Source organism: Manacus candei, unplaced genomic scaffold (genome assembly GCF_025592945.1).
Source record: "Manacus candei isolate 608988 ecotype Guabito, Panama unplaced genomic scaffold, ASM2559294v1 h1tg000048l, whole genome shotgun sequence".
NCBI lineage: Eukaryota > Metazoa > Chordata > Aves > Passeriformes > Pipridae > Manacus > Manacus candei.
In genome coordinates, this window is record NW_026138096.1 from 9,005,988 (window position 1) to 9,028,002 (window position 22,015).

At 39.3% G+C, this 22,015-nt stretch overlaps 1 protein-coding gene across 1 annotated transcript in view; it reads right to left on the reverse strand.

Annotated features, from left to right (window-relative positions):
* Positions 1-1,023: 1,023 nt before the first annotated feature.
* The window catches only part of UVSSA (UV stimulated scaffold protein A), a 54,965-nt gene continuing 33,973 nt past the window's right edge, over positions 1,024-22,015 (reverse strand). The window contains exons 8-13 of the mRNA XM_051798565.1: positions 20,166-20,343; positions 19,037-19,189; positions 13,977-14,160; positions 13,044-13,155; positions 8,141-8,324; positions 1,024-4,206 (exon numbers count right to left, since the gene is read on the reverse strand). Of these exons, the coding sequence (XP_051654525.1) occupies positions 4,113-4,206; positions 8,141-8,324; positions 13,044-13,155; positions 13,977-14,160; positions 19,037-19,189; positions 20,166-20,343 (905 nt within the window). The 3' untranslated portion in view covers positions 1,024-4,112. The remainder of the gene's footprint in view (positions 4,207-8,140; positions 8,325-13,043; positions 13,156-13,976; positions 14,161-19,036; positions 19,190-20,165; positions 20,344-22,015) is intronic.

Genomic DNA, 22,015 nt, shown 5'->3' on the forward strand with positions numbered 1-22,015 from the left:
AAAGCACGAATGTGTTTAATAGAACTAGATAAGCTCCACACACAGTTGCACCACAGCCAGGCATTTGCAGAGCATGAGAGACCACCAGATGGCTCATCTGCCTCTGCTGAACTGCTGTGATACACACTGAATTGGGTTTTTCCTGGCTGGCTCCTGAGATTCAATACTTCCTGCTGCTGGCTAGAGGCTCTTTGTAACTAGGAACACCCTTACTGTCCATTTCCACAGCCACTTTAAATGGAACAGGTTCTTATTTTGTTTTCCACAGAAGAAAGATGTTTTTTTCTTTCAGTAATGTCTGCTTTGATTCACTGATGCCTTCCCCAACATGCAAACTGTTTTAAGTGGTGTGATCTACTGTTCATGCAGAACTGCTTACAAATCCCATGTCTGTTTTGCTTACAAAAACCCCCAAGCCCCAGATAAACCCTTTAAATGTAATATCTAAGATCTTCTTTCAGCCAGACACGGGTTGTTAAAGCCAAGCCTCAAGTTTAGAGAAAATGAAATCACAAGGTATTGCACAAAAGATGAGTAGGGACTCCTCATCCCTGTAACCTCAGAGGGCACGTGCTGAAGGATTGCTTTTATTCAGAAGCTCCACACCAAGCTCGCTTATGTCACTAAGCACTTTGTATTAGAGGACCAGACCCTTCAGTCCAACCTTAAACAGCACCAAATCCATACATGCCACAGTCTTTTTCCTTCCAGCCCTTCACTTCCCAGATGCAACCATATTCTCAGGTAAGAATAGCCATGGAGAAGTCTTTGCTTTCACTTCTTGTTTTACCACTGAAACAGCCCTAGTTAAAGAAGGATGACTTAGATGCATCAGCACAGCTCACAAGTCCCTTTGGACACACAGTGTTCAACCTGCATTACAACTATTCACCTCAACAACACTCCAAGGGTCAAATCATCCCAAGGTGTTCAGATACCTGGGAATCACACGCAGTATCCCCAGTGGGCAGAAGTACAACTGCAAAGGTGTCCCAGTTAGAAAGACAAAAACACACACAGAGATTATGTGAATGATACTTGTATTTATTTTTTTTCCCAGAAGCCCTGAGCACAGGAAAAGTCCCAGTAGAAATGTTGCACAATCAGTTGAGCAATTAAGACGTTTGCAGAACTAGAGAGCTCAGAGACCTCAAATTTGTAAACTGCTGTTAAGTGACACACAAGAAGTGTGATGTATCTAAAAAGCAGATTGTTCTGTTTTGAACTTAAAAGGATTTCTATTTAGTGAAGGTAAACTGGATCTTTGGAGATCAATGCCTTTTTAATTTTTTTTCCTCCAGCTATACCCAGGAAGAGGAGAAAGCTCCCCCAAACCCTGAGGATTATGTCTGACCAGATCTAATGAGAATGTTTAAGTGACAAAATTCAACACCTGTTGTGTGTACATATGCTGAGTTGCTCTTTTGGAGAAATAACTGGATTAAAAGAGGCAATAATTAACATAGGAGGGAAAGGGTTTGTCAAACACCAGATGAGGGGAAGATACACACTGGCAAGAGGCCAGGCTAACAAAAAGGAAGTGCTACAGGGGATGTGTGATCAAGGGTCAATGGTTTGTCTTGGTTCAAGGCAGAAAGGAAGAAAAAATTTTGTATCCAACTGAGTATATTCCTTACCTGACAAGGGAACCTCTTACAACAAAAAATTAAAAAAAGGCAGAAAAAAAAAAAAAAAAAAAGTAGAAGAGCTTTAGAAAAAGTCATTGCTGGCCACCAACCTGGCCCAAAGTCCAGGTACCTGTGTCTGAGTCACTTGCCAGGAAACCTTAATTCTGCAAATTCTTTCTGCATGAAAGAGGCACTCCAGGAAAACACTTTTCTTTCATGCATGTGTGCTTTTAATAAGGAAAGGTGGAAAGCATATAGTGACACGATAGGAACAAGTAGATTAGACAACTGAGTCCAGAAAGGAAGTTTTAGCTCATGATTCTAGAACTGACATGACTGAGTAGCATGATAGAATCACAGAATGATTTGGGTTGGAAGGGACCTTAAAGATCATCTTGTTCCAACCCCCCTGCCACAGGAAGAGACACATTCCACTTGACCAGGTCGCTTATAATGGAGCATCACTTACTAACCACACTTTTTTTTTTTTTTCCCCCCTCAGACTTCTACCACTTCTATTTCCAATCTCAGTCCCTGGGCATTTTATTAAAGGCCCAAAACGGGAACTCCACTTTCTAGTGCTGACATTTGCTGCTTAAACCAGCAAAGAAGGGTTAAGTGTCACCACAAAATACAAATTCCCCACTCTTGTCACAGGGAGCAGAGAAAACAGAATTTATAATTTAACACCTTCAGCCTGTGCAGGCTCAGGAATCCCTGGAACAGTGGCACAGTGACCCTTGTGGCTCTTTGGAACGTTAATCACCACGTGTCCGTTTCTTCTGGACTGTTTGGGGATCGAAGCATCCAGTGACCAGGATTACATTCAAATGTGTGGTCTTTGTTTTATATTTTTTTCCTGTGTGACTTTATCATTAATAGGAAATCAAGTCAATTCAGAAGCTGATTCAACTGACATGATGATGAACTTGGTTTATCCTTACCTACGTTTTCACCTTAAGTCTTCGCTGTTGCATTAGCAAGACTCATAGTGGAAGTGGCTTTGCTTTCCAGTGCAGTAGATAATATTGGAAATTTTGGCTTTTTATTATTTTCAGTAGTTCAAAAGTACATCAACCTGTGCTAAAGAACAAAATGTCTTCCAAACTGCAGAGGTCTCACAAGATAAACTACCCAGATTCAGCATTAATTGCTTTCTAAGCAATAGTTTTGCAAGTCAGAAGGTATTTGGCAGAACTTTTAATTAGCTTTTGTTTGAGGTGGCCAGAAACTACACTGAGTTGTTAAAATTTTCTCCATTTTTAATTCTTGTAGTCTGCATGAGGTAACACGTCCAGCAGGTGAGTGACTAAGACAGAGCTATAGAATCCATTCCATTTTGTATTCAGTGTTTCATTGAAGACTTTTGCAGTTCACTTTGAAATTGATTTTCAGACACTGTCCTCCTGGCTCTCTGCGTTTCCTTCACCCTTAAAGCAGTATGAAATCTTGCAAGAGCACCACTGGTCAATGTTTCATTCATTCTCCTTAAGACATGACTAGAGCCAGCACAGCAAGTCTGGGAGGTCTGGTTAAGGACCCAGCCAAGAACTACAACCCACAGTGGATCCCGCTGCCTGATCTCAGTATGCACATTAAATCTCTGGAATTGGAGGAGTCCAGATGCTTGTGTTTATATCTGGATCCTCAGATACACTCTCAGGCTTCAGCCCAATGTAATTGTAACTGATCCAAGCTAGGCAGTTCACTAGTACAGTGAGCTACTTGAATAATTTTTTTAAATTTCATACTTTCACTTCATGGAGCACATTCTGCATATTTCTACAGACTTTCACAACATGCCTTCCAGGAGTAGTTCTGAAAGATATTGGGACATGATCTTGGGAAGACAAGCAGCAGACCAGGATGACCTGTGTCATTTCAGTGCTTCCATCTGTGCCACAGCTACCAAATTTCAATTAGCTGAAATCAAACTCCACTCATGAGTGGAAGACATTTGGATTTTTTCAATGTGTACACAAGAGGTTTTTAGAAGTACTACAGGAACCACTGTGCTGCTTGCTGTGGCACACTTTCTAGAACAGTAGGCTGAGCAAACACTCCATGCATTGCCACCTGTGGTAGAAATCTAATTGTTTTTAAGGTATCTTTTTTTGTTCTGAAGGCATGAGCGTGTAGGCAAATTAAACACACATACTGGCAAAGGAAGGATAAATTACAAGAGTCCCTTAGGAAAGAAAAAAACCAACCCCCGAAACGTGAAGATTTTACCCAGAGTACAAGTCACAAAACATCTCTATTTCATGTACATTTCAAATAATTATCAACTTGTTAAATGCATTCCATTCTGTACCACCACACTTTTGCCAAAATTAATGTTCACTATCAAATAAGTTAAAATTGGAAACAATTTTAAAACGACCCCTGTAAAAATGTGCCTTGCACAGTATTTTAGTATAAATACAAACATCTTTGATCAAGGTTTTTTTTCAGTTGCACTCAAGGGCAAAGAAGATGAACAGTTTAATTCAGTGCATAGTTAAACTGGTTGGCAAACTTCTCGTGCTTTCTTTGGTCCACCCGGTTCATGGCTTTCACGACCCGTTTCATGGCACCTCTGAAAGAGAAACAAAAAAATAATAATTATATTGAGTCTATGCAATCTCAGAGAATGTTTATGGATGTTGGGGGGAAAAAAAAAGAACCATGATTAATCACTACCAAGCTTCTGAACACGGCATTGATGAGGCTGAACAAATTTGTCTTGTTAACTAAATTAGCTGCAGCAATATAAATAGTTTAATTCAGCAATGATTTTATTAACAGGAGTAAACAAATTCAAGTCTTTCAGTTTAATGGCTGTGCCTTCCATCCTCCCAGCATTATTTCTGATAGCCACACACAGCAAGTTTGATCTTCAAATGCACCTAACTGCTCTCAGGGAAATGATAACTAAAAGTACCTAACAGGATCTTAAAAAACCAATACCCAGAAACCCTTATGAAATCCAACCCTCAGTCTAGAATGTGTGAGGGAAGGGTTTGCTGTTCACTTCATGGAACTATAATTCATTTAGGAACTTTCACAGGTTAGTAAAACCGCATTTTATCAGACGTGGGCCAAATTAAAGACTCCTTTGCTCACACCAGCAGCATCCCCATTTCTGAGCAGCAACTTTCAATCCACAAGCACAACACTAGTTTGGGAAGACACCACACAGTGTTGTGTATATCCATGCAGAGAGATAGGTTACTGCTGCAGAAGTGCCTAGAGTCAGCATAGTGTGTCCAATATCTTATAAAAAGCGGGAATGGGATCTCTGCTGCCTCAGGATGGGCAAGCATTCGAGCCCTCTGCAGTGCCTGCTGTGCTCGTACAAGGCTCTAGAATGTTCTTTAGATTAAAAAAGGAAATGAAGGAATAAACTTTGGAGCTGTTAAGCTTTCTGGTGCTCTTAAAACCAGTGAGGGCTTGCCTCCTTGTTGCTGCCCTATTTGCTGCCATTGTTTCCTCCCAGTGAAGGTGGTGCCCGGAGATTTCTTTTGGGAGGGACTGCTCTACTTCTCAACTGAGTAAGTGGAGAAACTTCAGTTTTTTCCCTCCACAAACCTTTTGAGTGGAGATCACACAGCTGAGATTTTGAGGGTGAGGAAAAATGATGCCTAGACAGCATGAATAGATTGTCATAAAAGGTATAGAGAGAGCAGGTTGTATATCCTCTAACTGGTAAGGCAGAGGATGGGTTCGCAAATCCAGAGGAGTAAGACAGCAGAAAAAAAGGCAGCAGAAGCAGTCAAGAGAATGCTCTGCTGTGAACATCTGTCCCCTCAGAAACTCAGCACTGTTGTGCACAGCTGAGTGCACCTTGCCTTGTTCTTGCCTGGATTCTTTTTACTGAAGACTTTTGTTGCCTCTGGAACAAAAGCTCAGCGATCTGAGGCTGATATTTCCAGCTGTGCTCAGATGTCACCCTGCCTCTGTTTATGAAGGAAGTTATCTCCTAACACATCTCCAGGTAAAGACCTGGACGCTCTGCCAACGTGGGAGGTAGAGCAGCCACGGGCTTGGTTTGAGGGACTCTGTCCCATTGAAGAACATGGTAGGGACTGATGTCTCCTTTGATTCCTACACCAGAAATGCAGCTGGCAACTTCCATCACACAAAGTCTCAGGTCCAGTGGTGTCAGACTCTATGGTGTCACAGTCTGCCTTTATCACTTCTGATAACGTTGCAAGCTGTGCAGTAAAATGAAGACAAGATGTGCACCTGGTAGTGTGCCCCAGCCTTTTTCAGGATCAGGCCCCCCAGGCTATTCCAGCTCTGCTCCTATGGTTATCTCCAAAAGAAGGTGATTTCAGTTTTGGCCAACTGCTCTCTGTAACAGCTTCATTTCAAAAGCCATTTTGAAACATCTGAAAACAGAGGTTCCTTCTTAATAATGCTCTAAATGGTGGGATTAAAGATTTTCTCAGCAGCAACTGCAATGAAAACCAACATTCTGAAAAAACACCTCAGGAGAGTTATACTTTTAACAAAATTCTGCCAATTAAAGTTACCAGAGTAAGGAAAATGTGGTCATGGTTTTGCACTTCAAATATTACCTAATTGGTAGGAGAAAAGTGAGCCTTTAGCAGTGCAGAGTGGCCTTGACACTTTCATGTCATGTAGGTTTTACATTAGCACCACTGGATTGTGCGATACTGTAAATGAAAGGAGATCCCACTTTGATGATCTGTGTGCAGTTCCACTTAGCTTTATTGGCAGACCAGAGCCTGGGTTTATCACCTATACATTTCAAGTAATTTGGGGTTGTTATAAGGAGCCAAGGTTATCATCTTGTTTAGTGCTGCAAAGCATGAAACCTATTAAAAACATGACAGGTTTGATTCCCTATGCCTGGCACTAACACACACTCAAAATCATTAGCACAAACCACAGTAAACCACGACATGGAATTCTGATCATTAGAACTGTAGGTCTCTGAGTTCTAACTAAGATCAGGTGACATGAGAATTTCACAGAAAATGTGGTATTTCTGTAACTAAAAGCAACGTGGATTTGGCTCTGTTATTATAACCATTACATCAGAAAAGGGAAAATAAAGAGTTTTAAAAAATATTGTGCCTTGGACACTGTTGAACTCACCCAGTATGTTTAGGGAATTACCCACCACTAATGATTTTATAATAATAATAATAATTTTGCTTTTTTGATTTGACAACTTTTCACTATCCTTTGACTACTTCATTTTTGACATGTGAAACTCTTAAAAAAGTTGCAGCTGCTTCCCATCTGATAAAGACCAGCGCTTGCTTAGGCAAATTTATGTTGCAGCCACATCTGAGGAAGAACAGACATCAGAAATGGCATAACAGAGTGGACACGTGGAGCTACTGTATGTTCCAAAGCCCATTCAGTGATGGCTGGTTGGCTACCACATCCACCTGAGCTGTTGTGCCTGCTTTAAGGTTAATCAAAGTTAACTCATCTATGCCTGTGTAAGTCATGGACACACGTTGGTTCGATATGTGTGAATGCCAACCCCACACAAACAGTTTCTTCTGAAGCTAAATGCAGGCCAAGAGCTGCTGTTTGCACATGTGCTGGGAGGAAAGGGCCATGGACAGAAACAGCACCATGGAGGGAACAATACCATGACCACATGTCTATGGTACAGGGAATAATCATCCCCAAACTCTTACACAGTAAAGAGAACTGCAAGTTCCAGCCCTTGATACTTACAGAAGACAGTAAGGGTTAAGTGAACGAGGATCTGAATATTTTTCTTAAACAGCTGAATGCACATTCTCAGTGAGGGAGGAGGAAAGTGCAATGGCAGTGTGACACTGAATAACACACAGGAAGGGATCCCTGTGTGTCCCTATTGGACTGGAAGGTTCTGCATGAGGCCCAGCTAGCCCTTCAGTATAGCCAGGAGTGGGAGAAGGGAAGCCCAGCAGTATTCAAAAGTTTGGGAAGGTCTCTGAGCACACACCAGAGGCTCGAGGGCAACAGCCAAGGCACTGCTACACACCAGAAGCCAAGGGGTTTTGATGGATTCTTTTATTAACTGAAGTTCTGCTCAGGACAGTCCATTTTAGGCTTTCAAAATGACAAACTTCATTTTCCCTCCACCGATACCACTACAGCACATCTGATGCTGTAAGGTGTGTCACTCAGAACACATCATCATCTTTCCAGCTCCGGTACTGTTTGCACACATAAAGTATCATCCATTTGATTAATAAATGATCATCCAGAGCAGCCAACCCAGCAATTAAAGGATTTTAAAAAAATTGAGAAAGGGTGAAAAAAGTCTTCCATAGGAAAATTTTGTAAATGAGTTGAAAACCATTCTCAAAGAAATGGTTTCTCTCTTAGTCATCAGTACCTGCTATTCTTTATCCTTCAGACATATGGAAGACATTCCTGCTCTGCAGTCAGCCAAGAAAGCTGTTTAGTAAGTGCATGTTAATGTAGAAACAGAAAATACTGTTGAAACAAAACAGAAACAGTAATTTAATGGGCTTGAGAGAACATGAGCATCTTACTTATTGAAGACTTTCTTCTCAAGCCGGGAACGAGAAGTGTTCGCCTGTTGCTTCAGGTCTGTCAGATTCGGATATTTTTTCTTCTTCCCTTGCTTCTTCTGTCCTTTCCCATTATTTTTTGAGGAACCAAGATCCAGTCCTGTAGCAGCTTCAACTTCTCTCATGAATTCTGGATCCCTCCACTCTGTTTAAAAGACAAAGTATGGACTTTGAAACTCCAAACCCAGGGAGGATTTGCAGTTCCTAAGGAACAGGTTCTTGTCACCACTGGACAAGGGCAGACTCACTGTGCTCTAAGTTGCACACACAAGGGAAGGGGAGGATAAAGCAGCTGGCCAAAATGACAGATCTTGATGAAAAAGCCCTGCCAGTCTGGGGTTAGTATCTATTATTGGCTGCCGTGGGTTAAACTGTTCTGTAGGAAAACTTCAGTCAAGTTTTAGCAGTTGTATACTAGCAAAATTCCAAGGAAAATATCCCATGTGGGAGAGGTGACATAAACAGAGTGATTATTATTTAGAAATTGAAAATGCCAAAAATGTAGCTGAGGAACTTATCTTCAGAAATAAATTCTGAATAAGCCTAAAAATAAACCTAACAAAAATTAAATATGTCAACTTTTGAGCAGAGTAGGGGTGACAACATTATGACTTTTTTGCATTAATAATATTTGCTTTAAAGCATGAACTGGAATAAAATTCTTGAATAGGACAAAACAATCCTGTTTCCATGGGCCGCATTTTGCATCTAAAAAAGATACTACTTTCTAAGCATCCCACATTTCCTCAGTTTAATTATCTAAATCAAGTTTCTCCTCTTGACAATGGCACAAGTTAATTTATCTAATCAAAACCCTTTTTTACAGTTTTATCAAAACCTTAATGCTTCAGTATCCAGCCATACACTGTAAATGGATTCTGATCCTAGATGCCACCACGGGAAAAAGCATGAACAATTTAGACTGGAAACTCTTTGAGGAAGCTGTGGTCTTCCACCTTTAGTGGAGTCTTGTGTATCAGAACAAGGTAACAGAGTACAAAGTAAAAATGTGGCTGCAGGATGGACATCTGCAAGGGGGAAATCCAGGAAAATTGCATTGAATTATAAAGATTTCGAGGTTGAAAAAAAAATGTAGGAAGTACCACTTCAAAGAGAACGTGCTCCAAACTCAGCATAATCTGTATTTTAACAACAGGACTTATCAGTCATTCATCACAGTTTCCTGCATGTTTGTCAGCCTTCAGAAATTGTAAGACAAAAAGTCTACTACTCTTACTTAACATCTTTGTAGATACAGAGAAATAAACAGTCCTAAAGGACTATACAATTTCTTTTATACACCAACATGGTCCCTGAGTGTGACAAATACCAGTAACAACATTTCAGGAAGGTCAGAGGCAATGTTCTCACTTAAGAACATGGTGTTAAGGAACACCAGAGCAATTTTCCAAGGAAAAGTTAGATTTAACCTACTATCATACATGAAAGCAAGGACTGATTAAAATCCAACACACCAAAAAGCAGGAGGAAAACGAAGCTGTTCAAGAGCTGAGCAGAAGAGGCAAAAAGGGAGAAAATGGAACACATAAACTTGATAGATCATAAGACCTCACAGACTTTATTTTTTTTTGAAGTGAAGGAATACAGAACAGCACAATTCAGATACAGCAACGATTAATCCAAGATTAAGGAAAACTGTCTAAACAGTTTATCTCCCAGTAATAAGAAGGCGTCACAGTTTAGGAACCCCATGAATGGAGCAATTGTTTAAACACAACGAAAAAATGCCGGCATCCAGTAGAGATGAAATGAGCATTTGAGGAAAATGAAGGAGCAATTTAAAAGCTTTTGAGAAAAATCAATAGAATGCCAGGGAAGAGCAGGCTTTTTGAGCATTGATGGGCCCCTAAAGCTCTTCATACATTGTTACTGAGTTTAGCAGCAGGGAAAAGAAAATTACACAGTTTGCAAGGGTAGGCGGGAATCAATACTGTAGTTAGTAAAGAGATGCTATTTCACATCTGAGTGGCCAGCGGCCTGCCTGCACCAGCCTGTCCTGATACCTGTTTGTTAACAAGTCACTAAGGGCTGAAAAACCAGATACTCTTCAGGGTTGACACAAAAAATAGGCACTTAATTTGCTCCTGTGTGCGAACTATTGGAAAAGGATGAACGCTGCAGATTAGCGGGTCAGCGTAATCCCACCTGATTCACTGTTCCAGGACTGGAGAGCCCAAAGCACCATTTTGTGGACATTAGCTAGAGTTTAAAATTTTATACTAAGATAAAAAAATGCTCCATAATAACAATGACAGTGTTGTCAAAACATAGTCATTATCACACAAACTACATTACTTTTATATAACTGTTTCCCCCTTTTAATCACATAAAGATAAGAATAAACCTACCATCCAGCAGGAAAGAGATACAGGAAGAATTTTGGTGCGATTTAACCCCACAATTGAGCCCCAAATTCTTTTTTTTTTTTCAACATTTTTCAAACTGTCATCATTATTAAATGTTGTTGGCAATCATAAGACCAAAACACTCCCTGTACAGTGGGTTTCCACTTGCATATTTTCCATAGCAACACTGCTCAGACTTGCTCCAAGATCTTTCTAACAAAAAAACCCCAAAATCCAAACATCAGTGCAAACTAACCAAACACACCCCTCTAAACCACAAGCCTCGAACAAACAAAAAAACCATTTTCAAAGGTTGATGAAAATATTATAAAGCAAATATAAAACCAGTGAGGCACAGGAAAAAAAGAAAGCAACAAAAAGCAGTGGATAAAAGTATTTAGTGACATCTGGTATATGTATGGCTTTAGAAACCTGGAAGGTTTTGTCCAGTAAATTAAGTGCCACAGCTTGTGTAGTATTTCCCCAGCCAGATGGGATGGACCTTTGTGTGACACCTCAGCTTAACAACCACACTCAATAATGCAATGCCAACACTGGTTTGGGACTAACATACACATCCTTGTGGGCCAGAGGTGAGAAGCCTCTAACAACACCGAGCTGACACTGTAATAAAAATAAATACTGTGTCTAGCCTCAAGCAATGGCAATTTCACAGGGAAAAAAAAAGAATCAATATTTTTCAGTGCAAGTGATTTTTATACCAGAGTATTAGTTTCTAGTTCAAGATTTCAAGTACACCTACTAGTTTAACTTGCTAGTTTTAGTTCGTCATAACCAAGCTGGGAACTTTCCTTTTCAACACAACATCCACATTCCTGCCCTGGTTTCGCTGTGACAATCCAACAGTGTCCATGCTGTTGGCTGGGTGCCAGTTTAAAACACTTACTCCACCTGGACAGGGATGGAAACCACCTGGAAAAGTAGCACTCTGACACCTGCAAATACCAGGTGGTGTTCAGTAACTGCTGCACTGGTGTGGTGCTCTGATGGCCAAGCACAGTCACTCAAAGATGGTCAAACCAGTACTAAAGGACACTGGGTGGGTCAGCTGTGTGTTTAAATGCACATTAATTCAACATGGACCTTTTTGAATACAGATCAGAAGAGGTTTTATTGAAGGTTCAGTAGCTTCGTTAATAATATGTCTAACTCTGAAACACTGAGTCAGTCACACCTTAACTCCTTCAAGGGAGTATTCTATAAGAAATCAAAATGCAAATGCCCATGGGTGAGTTTAATTAGAATGCAGAATACTTACCTAAAATAAATAGTTTAAAACAGAGAAAAGTAAGTCCTGCTGGAAGAAGGAAGATTAAAGAAAAGCTTTGAAAACAAATCTGTCCCCTCCAATTATACGCTATGTCTTTGCTGGACAGATCCCTCTCTCCTGTCTTCCTTTGCAATCTATCAACTTTCAGTGCCTTCCTCGTTGCAGTCCCCCAGGTATCTTCTGTCTATCATTAATGAGGTTTAGTTGTACTATTGCAACAAAGTCTCTTATTCCCCCTGGAAGTCCTCCTGCCCAGGTACTCATTGCCTGCTGTTCTTCTCATTCCCTGCACTCCTTACCTAGCAGTCCAGAGCTGCACTCTGCCTAAAAATGCTCAAATAATAACCTTGGGGAAGGATAAGCCTTCCCCTCTACACCTGAAAGCTGTAGCCAAGATGAAAGGAGAAGGCCATTAATTTTGTTGCCCATCCACAATTGCCTAAAATCAAAATCCAGAGTATTGCACAGTAACATGTAAACAATTAGACAGCACAGCTCTGCTTGCTGCCTTCCTCAAGCCCATCACAAACATCCCTACTAGAACTTGCAGAATAGTTATTATGCCAATAAAGTAAAGCCCAAGGTGAGCACTTCTCTAGCTCAGAGGATTTTCTAGCAATGCTGCACAGATGCACAGCATAACAAGGCCAAAAATTCTCCTTCTAAAACACAAACAGTAAGTCTGTAGATATGGGAAACATAGACTATGAAAGATATGAACAGATACAGGAAAAACAAGTTCTCACACTGTGACAAAACATATCTTCTCCCAGTATTCGTGGGAACACAACAATCCCAATAATATCATCATTATATTGCACAAATCACCACTGCTAGGTACCAGCAACATTAGATGACTTCTTTTCAGAAGCATGGAACAGTTACTGTCAAGCATCTCCCAGGGAATAGGTTTAATCATCCTTGATAAAAATGTTCCTTAAAGACAAAGGCTATAACTCCTCTACCTGAGCAGTGTTGGGAACATTGCAGTAACTACTGGAAATAAAGCACAAATGCAATGTTAACCTTATTCTGTGTACACATGTATCCATGTTCATCATATGAGCAAATGAGCTGCAAATTAAAATCACCTGGAATGTAAATGGGAGAATGTGGTTAGGAGTGAAAGAGGTAACAGGTATCTCCCACCTCTGCCTAACACTTTTTTTAATTTTAATTTTTTTTAAGATGCTATGAGGACACAGACCTGGCTGGGCTGCTTGCTTCTCAAACCTCATCTTTTCTTCTCTGGCTCTGTCCTCTGCGTTCACAGGAATCCCAGAGTCATCCCGAGGAATTATCTTTCCATGGAAAGGGCACTTGAGAAAGAAAGAGGAAAAAAATAAAACCCATGAAACCCATGCTTACATTTCATTCAACACAACTTAAAGCCAGACACTGGAATTGAGCAACAAAACTACACTTGATTCCCAGTCCCCCTTAGAAAACATTAGAATCCCATAAACATCATGTGTTTAATATGTTCAGAATCTTAAAGAAATTAGGTCTGTTTGATACAAATATCCTATTTCAGGAGACCAGGTAGCACATTTTGTTAAGTCTGGAACTAGGGTACCAATGCTGCATCGTTTACACTAATCCCATTAAATTATTTCCGTGCATTCAGATCCTTCAATCTCAGATAATACAGGAAAAACAGGGATACTAGAAGTATTTAAGCAAACTAGTTCTGCTCAACAAAACTCATAATTTTGAGGCTGTGTAGAATTTAGCTTTCATAAAACCCAATTTGTAAATACAACTTCTTTGCCCCTCAAACACGTAAGTTTCTAAAACCAGTTAATATCAAATATGCCCCTAAATAAGGAAAAATTTTCAGAAAAAAATACCTATTTCTGCCTTACTGCCAGGTACTCACACATCACAGTAATAAATAAAATACAAATAACCTATAATGAATGCCAAAAACATTTTAAGAGTTCTTTAAATGTTTACAGCTTCTTTACCAAAAGGCTGTTTCCCACAGGAAGCAAATATTAACAACGAACTTCTCCAGACACAGAGTTCTTCCACTCCCTTGAGCTGTATTTACAACGTGAAATAAACTTTTATGTGTATGTTTTAGGGAGATCTCCTTCAGATAGCACAGATCTTGGAAGTTATGTAACTTGATGCCTACCTTAACCCGATCTTGCCTTTCACACAGACTCCCATCGGGCATTGGTGCCCGACACTTATGTTTCACTGGCTCAAACTTGCCAGCGAATGTTATATATCTGGTTTTTAACATTTCCGTTATTTCTTTATTTTCCACCTCTTCTTCTACTTCACTGGGTGCCCAAAATCGATGCTCAGATGTAAATCTGGGAAAACAACAAATGAAAATTACCCACAAAGTTGTAAGAAAGCACATAAAGACGCCAGTATCAACCTGTGCTGAACTCACATGTGAAAGGAAGGGAAGCTTTATTAGTGAATTTAAAAAACCTCTATGACTCTACCAGTCTTTCTTATGACTCCTATATTATGAAGATGCTTTCAAAATATCACCAAAGTCTCTCTAGTATTGATTTCCTGCTTAACCTGCTAAGCTATTACAAGTACTTGGCTTTAGTTCATGATCAGACATCTAGAGTCAGTTATCCGATATTGGATTCAGTGAATAACTTTGTAATTCTGTAGTTAACATTCTTCATAACAAAATACTTCTATGATTAAACACAAGACAGATCAAGGAGGAAACAGCTTGATCTTAACTGTACTCCTGCAGCAGCAGAGAGGCAGGAGCTGAAATCAGAGTATGTTGCAATACACTGAGATCAAGGGAAAGAGCAAACAATCGGCTGAGCTTTATACAGTCTTTCCTCCAGGTTCTCCTTTACAGTGCCTGTAAGTCTGAAAAATTAGCAGGTGTTCTAGGAAATTCAGCTAATCCATTGAAAATCTATTTTAAAATTAGGTACCTCACCTATACTTACAGACACATATAGGCAAACATACAGAGAAGATCAGTGCCATGTTAGTGGACATAGAGAGTGGGAGGGAAGGGCAGCGAGGACCCTTGGGTGATGTAGTATTTCCAAATTTTCCCAACAGCATTCATATAATTTCATTTTAGCCACCCTAAGCTGCCAATAGTCTGTAATGAGAAACAGGCAAGCGCAGAGGGCAATTACCTGACTCATTTTAGATGCTAATCTTAGAAGGCAATGATTGTCTCTCTGATGGTAAATGTTTCTTTTCTCCTAATCATGGAAAGAAATTAGCTAAAGTTTAGGTATCTAATTTTAAGATATCTGATGTTAAACAACAGTAATCTCACCTAAACTTTAAGGAAATATGAATCTGAAGAGGAAAAAAATACAGCTAAACTAAGGGAAAAAAAAAAATCCAGCCTCCATGTCTGCTGCTTATTACAAGCAAAATGGAGATACCAAATGATAAATGTCTCAATAAGGAGATAAAATTCACAAAGGACACTTTACAATCCCTTTCTTCTACACAGCTCTTCCACCCAATCAGTTCCAGACTTATTTGAGAGGATTTTCTCTATCCACATCCAATTCCTCTCAATCATTCATATCCTTGGATGTCATTCCTACTTCTGAGACTTTGCCTTCTGTGGACCACAGAGCCATACATCCGTGATCACTGGCTTCACTAGTCACACCAATCTCAATTCAGCAAAGCACATAAGCCAGCAATTGAAAGAATTACTTTAGAGGGCCTGAAGAGTTTTGATGAATTTTATCTAAGCAAGTTTTCAGCAGATGACAAGGGGAAAAAAAAAAAGAAGAGGAAAATACCTGACCTTAGCAACCCACAACATATACAGGTGCTGGTTTTACTGCAACAGCTAACCATTTAAAACTATGTAAAGAGATTAGAACTAGTTTAAAAAAGGGATTAAGTAAATTTTGAAGTATCTTCATGATTTGCCAAGTCATCAGAAAAACGTTCAACAAGTAGAATCCTTATTAAACAGACTGATTCTATCCAGTAAGTTCTGCACTGAATACACCTCGTTAGTTCCAGATAAATACCAACCTGTATAAAGTACAAATAACTTCCTTCTGGTAAATTAGGACATAAAGGCAAAAGAGTTCCAGAGGACCTTAGTTCAGCATTAAACATAATAATATGTTTCCACAATGTTTGGTTATACAAAAAGTTTTCAATTACACATTTCTGCAAACTATAGCATACACAAAAAAACCCCAAACCCTAAGAGTCTTTCTAATATATCAGTATGACTTTAGTCTAACATTTGAATGGTACAGTATTTTAGCTTCAGGAATTATATGGCAAGACAATGAACAGAAGAATGAAATAAATTTATTATTTGCTTAGTTTAATGCAGTGCTGAAAACAAGACTGACTGCTAGCTCTGTGTTACTAACTCTGCAGCCACACAGAGGGGACAGCATTCCTAAAAAGACACCATGCAGGATTTTTACGTGCATGGTAGTCTTCCAGAAACTCTTTGTAAAATTCTAGTGTCCTCTGGTGGTCTGAACTCCCTTTCCCCTCTAAATTATCAAATTACAGTTACATGAGAATGAAGAAGCATTTAACACTTGTGCATGCCAACCTTTCCAATCAGGAAACAGTTCTATTTAATAATTTTTCTGTCTCACTTCCCTTAAATATGCATCCAACAAATGTAAAAAAACATTAAAATTATGTTTTACTCTATGTATCATTGATCAGTATTTGGGGACTGGACTTAAAATAGCCTAATTCCTACACAGATATTAATAAATACTATTGTTTCCTACAAGCATATAACTTACTTTCTCCCAACATGATTTACAAGCAGGTGAGAGAAGAAAAATGCAGTGGTAATTCCCAAAGTTTTCTGATTTCTTGTTGTAAGTTAAGCAACATTTTAAAAGGGCAGCTACTTGTTTGAAAAAATTATGCGTGTGACAAGTAAAACATTTGTAAGATGAATCAGAAGGGGAACAGATAATCAACCAAAAGATAAAAAAGATCAACACCTCACTCACACTTATAGAGTGTTCCTGATCCAAATAATAGAGGCTTTAATACATGAGTAGGAATACAAGACAAATAATGGTTAACAAAAATCTAAAAGAAAGACAAGCTACTGTAGAAATGTTGCATTCTTTCACCAAATTTATGAACATCTTAAGCCCTAAAATGATGGGAAACTTATAAAAAAATTGAATAGACGTAACCTCTAAAACCAGATACATACAGAGATCCTGAAGCAAGTGCAAAATGGGCTAATTCAAACAGCCTAGCCAGAATCAGTGCTGCACCAACTATCCTACTCTGCTCCCAAGAGTAAGCTGATTTAATTCAAGGAGGAGGGTAGATGAGTTTAGAAGGTCCATGCTATCCAAAACAATCTGCTGACAGCAGACTCTACACAGTGCAACACTGCGCTGTATACACTACCCACCCCTCCAAAAAAAAAAATATAAAGTACTACTACAGTTTCATAAACTCATTTTAAGAGTTCTTAAACTAGTTTAATGAGTTGTGTGAGTGAAGGCAGAAGTAGGGAAAATTGTTCAGCCCAAACTTTTGTCAAGCTCACAGTTACTGTCACTTTCTAGAGAAGGTGATGGATCACCATTTACCAGCTAAACAAAACTTCTTTAGAAAATCATCTTCCTGGTAGCTACATTCTCACTATCAAAATCTTAATTTATTGTAAATGCTATGAGTAAGTAAGTATACTACTAAGGAAGCGAAGTGGAAAGACTTTTCCTCTTCAAATTTAAAAAATTCAAATTCCATACACATACCATATATGTTGCCTGTTTTCCAATTTGCTTTTTTTCCCTAAGCATCTTATAGAGCCAGTATGTGTGCATATAGAAAAGGTAAAGGAGTTGGCCAATAACTACCTTAATTTCTCAATAAATATATTTTATAGCCGGGGTCAATGGTATTGTGTGTGCAGAGTTACTTAAATTATCTTTAGTTAGATTGGCATATTTGTAGTTATAGACTATAAGGCTCAGAAGTGTGCCCTCTATTTTATTGGGAAGCATAAAAATAAAACAGTACAGCACAAACCAGACAGGCAGTGAAATATGCTTCTGATTTCACTTATGACTTGAGTAACTCATCTGCAATGTAAAATAAGGCCTTACTTCCTTTTTGGCATTATCACAGACAAATGCTTCTTAAAGCCCTGCTGAAAATCTTAACCATTTTACAGGTTTTGAAGAGCCTACACCACATGAGATGGAACCCAAAGCTTGGAGTGACTGTGGCAGAGCACTGTTATCTATCCAAGTGCACCAGTTTTCACTAACTTAAAGGATACTCAGCATTTTATGCAATCTGGTACAGGGGTAGATTTCCCTTTGTTCTGTTCTGCCAACACTATTTTAACTCTGTGATCATGGGTTGGTTTTCTCAATTTGTTTTGGTAAGAAAACAAACTAAGTTACAGTGATACTGCTAAGAACATAAGAGCTTCATTTGCAACCCAGCCAGTCAATGATTTTTGACTTTTTCAAGCCAGGTTTGGTACACACTGCTAGTAAAGTTCTGGTGGACTTAAAGGAAACTTATACATAAAGGGAAGAGTTTGCATCCCAACTTTCATTTAAAAATACTAAAAGGGGTTTATAACTGACTCCTAGAAAGAAGTTCTGATGGATACCTACCAGCTCTTCTCCCCAGCACTGCTCAAGCTTTCCCTAAGTCAGCACTGACTCGTGAAACACAAAACCTTCCCAGACAAGAATGGCAAGTGAAAGATCCGAATTCAAATCCTGTAACTGCCACCTTTTTCTTGTGAGACTGAATAAGCATATCAATTTCCTCAGCTACCACTCTGTAAAGTCAAGAAAAATACCCCTGACACCTCCCCAGCCTTTCTCCTGCCTTGCCTGCTACTTATTTAGACAGCAAAGTCTCCAGCTGAGGGAATGTCTATCATGCACTTGGGTAGAGCACTTTGCATAATGAGGTGCCAACTTAAATTGGAGTAACTGATTCCATGCTGCACACATGAAAAGAGCAGAAAAAAAAGTGTGCTTTGAAGCATCAAAGGATATTTAATTAGTATCACATCTTCTCAAAACAAATAACATTTAGAGGTAGAATTTCTGACTTTGTTTATGGGTCCTACAACACAAGGGAAAGGAGAAAAGTAATTATCAAAAGAAATAGCAGTCACCCCACTGCATGACCTCTGAGTACAAGTAAATCTATTTATTTGTTTAATTTGTCTTAAAAGAAAAAGAGCATTACTTGAGAATCTTCCCAGCACTTGGCTGATCCTCTCCCCAGTAGTGAAGATCTAATCCAAAAGGCATGAGGGGAGCTTTAGCTCTTTCTTCCTCTAGTTTTCTTCTCTTACCGTCAGGATCTTCCAAGGCTGCTGCCTCAGGAGTTGCAGATTCACTGGAGAAAATTGATGAAAAGTCAACACAGAAAACAGCAATGATCACAACAACTTTTTCTTTGTTTTCATTAGATTTTTCAGATGACCAACACTAATATTACCTTAGATCTAGACAAGAGCTACAGATGTGGTACTGGAAATCATTTTTATAAAGAACTTACTATAGTAAATTCATGCCCATGTTTGCATGGCAGTGACACAGATTGCAAAGTCTTTCTTTTGTTGACAAAACTCCACCTTGTAATATACTCATCATGCAATACCACTACAGAATTCATTATTCTTACTGACAGAGCTTCACAGTCTTAGTCACTGTACCAAAACACTAAATTTTTAAAGATTAAAAGTCATAATGTACACCTGAATACTCCAAACTCTGGAGTTCTAATGAAGCAGATTACATTCCAGTTTGCTAGGTTTTGGGTGCTTTCCTGGCCAATGCAGAAGTGTCTTTCCAGGAAATGCCATTAAATAGGTGACTCCCATTTTTATCCCAAATCCCAGATAAATGCTAGGCAAGGCTGGAGGTCTACCAAAATTTGCACAGGATTGACAACAAATATGAACAACTGTAAAACACCTCCAGGTAGCACTGACAGCTAAAGTTATTGGGGAACCAAGAGATGGTTGCAACTAGTTGCTAATATAGTATTAGGATATGTTCTGTTTGGCTGCAAACAAAAAAACGCCTGAATAAATAGGGATATAATTTTTTGTTAGCAAAGAAGGGAACAGTATATTTTCATAAAGGCCATTTACACCAAATAAAAGTAAATTAATCAGGAAGTAAAAGATTCCTTAAGATCCTGGTGCAATCATCAGCAAAATCCCAAATATTAAGCAATGAATGTTACTTCAAACTGAAACCAAGACAGCCTCAGCAGCTTGCCTAGTTCATGAATGCTTTCCTGTGTGCTGTCATGACTAATAAACACAAGAGCAAGAGGATTCTACAAGAATTCAAACCAAGCTAACCTGGTGTGAGGAGGTGGCACCTTTGGCAGTTTGTCTCTAATGAGTTTCAGAGTGGCAGCTGCACAGGTTGGATCAAGTTCATCTTCGTTCCCTTTGGGCTGCGCGCGGGAGCTCAGTGGAGCTGGTCCTGTTGACACCTTCCCCACCGCAGCTTTGGGAGCTGCCTGGGGTTCTAGCCCTGCAAAAAAAATTGATGTTTAGGAGTGACTCACTTCTCACACCCTCACAGCGGGACCAAGCAGCCCAGGGTGCTGATTACATGTCTTACAGGCTTCAGTTTGCATTAGACATCAATCCCACTCTGTGATATTTATGCCTGTGAAATTTTTCTCATTTTGGAACAGATATATACTGAGTAACTACAGCAAATCAACTTTTAAATTTGTATGACATGTTGTGACAACAAAGAATGATGTTACTTCGTTCACCTTGGAGAGAAGGATTTTACAATACATGTCTGCCCAAACTGCAATACTGCTTTTTGTATATAAGTTTCCAGTGTCACAACTGCTTGCTGGTACATCATTTCTGTACTCAGGGTTATATTAAGGTAAAATAGAAAAAAGGAACTACTGGCACTACTGTTTAACACCTAGAGCCCCAAAAGACATCTAAGAGTAGGAGAAAGCAAAAAAAAAAAAGCCACACATCCATATCCTCCTGTCTGCTAAGATTAATTCTTTGTGGTGTCTCAGCAAAAAATCCTGCTGAAACTGTTCCATCCTGGCAAGGAGAAGCCACATCTGGATGGGGATTCACTGCAACACAGGACTGATAAGAAGGGGAACCATCATCACCCAGAACAGCTGGTTGGGAAGCACATCCAATGAAAAAAACAAAGCACATGTGAGGCATACCCCTGCTCTTTGATGAATCTCAGTTACCATACTGAGAATGTAAAACAAAACAGCCTCTTCTTCTTCCTGATTTGTTAAGGGGCAGCACCACTGAGTTGAGTTTTAATTCCTAAATATAACCGCAAACGGAATTATCCAGAGAACATTCTTTTTTCACAGATACTAAACCACACAATTTGCCAAGAGGAAACATCCAAGTGCTGGCAGAAGCAGTAAGTACCCCCCCCAGAGTGTGCTCCACAGACAGTAAAGGCCTGAGCTACACCTGAGGAACAAGCCCCTCTGCAGGGCAGTGCCAGGCACTGATGTTCAGCACCAGCAGCTTAATTACTGTGGGGCAACTTAATTACTTTGTACAGCCACATTAGAGAGTCAGCACTGGGCTGTAAGACAGCACTTGCCTCTACCTGCTGAGCTAGAGAAGCAGTTCTATTAGCCAGGAGTGGAAACGAGAACTTTTCAGCCAATGACAGCTAAAACTGTAAAGATGAGATCCCTCACACTAATGTAACAGACTGTATTTGTCTCCTCAGAAAGCCTTCTTATAAAATAATTTATTGAAATGAAAGGTCTCATCCCTCAAAAAAAAAAAACCCTCTAAATTAATACAAGAAGGTCATGGTTTCACAAAACTAAAGTTTTTAGCAAATTATCTCAGCCTTCTTATGAAAAGCAACCAAAGTTTAACTAACATATTTTAGCCATTATATGTCACTTTTAGTCTCTTGCCCAATTATAGCCAGTCTTGAAGCTGCATCCAGAAGTATTCTTGTTTTGCTAGTCATTAAATGTATCACAAGACATCAAGTAGAAAAGGAAATGCTAATGTGATACCTAAGACCTGCCCTCTGAGCGGGAAATTGCAAGACCCATAGTGGCAGGTGGCTTTGGTACACAAAATATTTTCATTTCAGAGGAAAACATATTTTTCACAAACAGAAGTAGAAATATTTACCCTGACCCCTCTTTCCACCTTTTAAAGTGTTTCAGTAA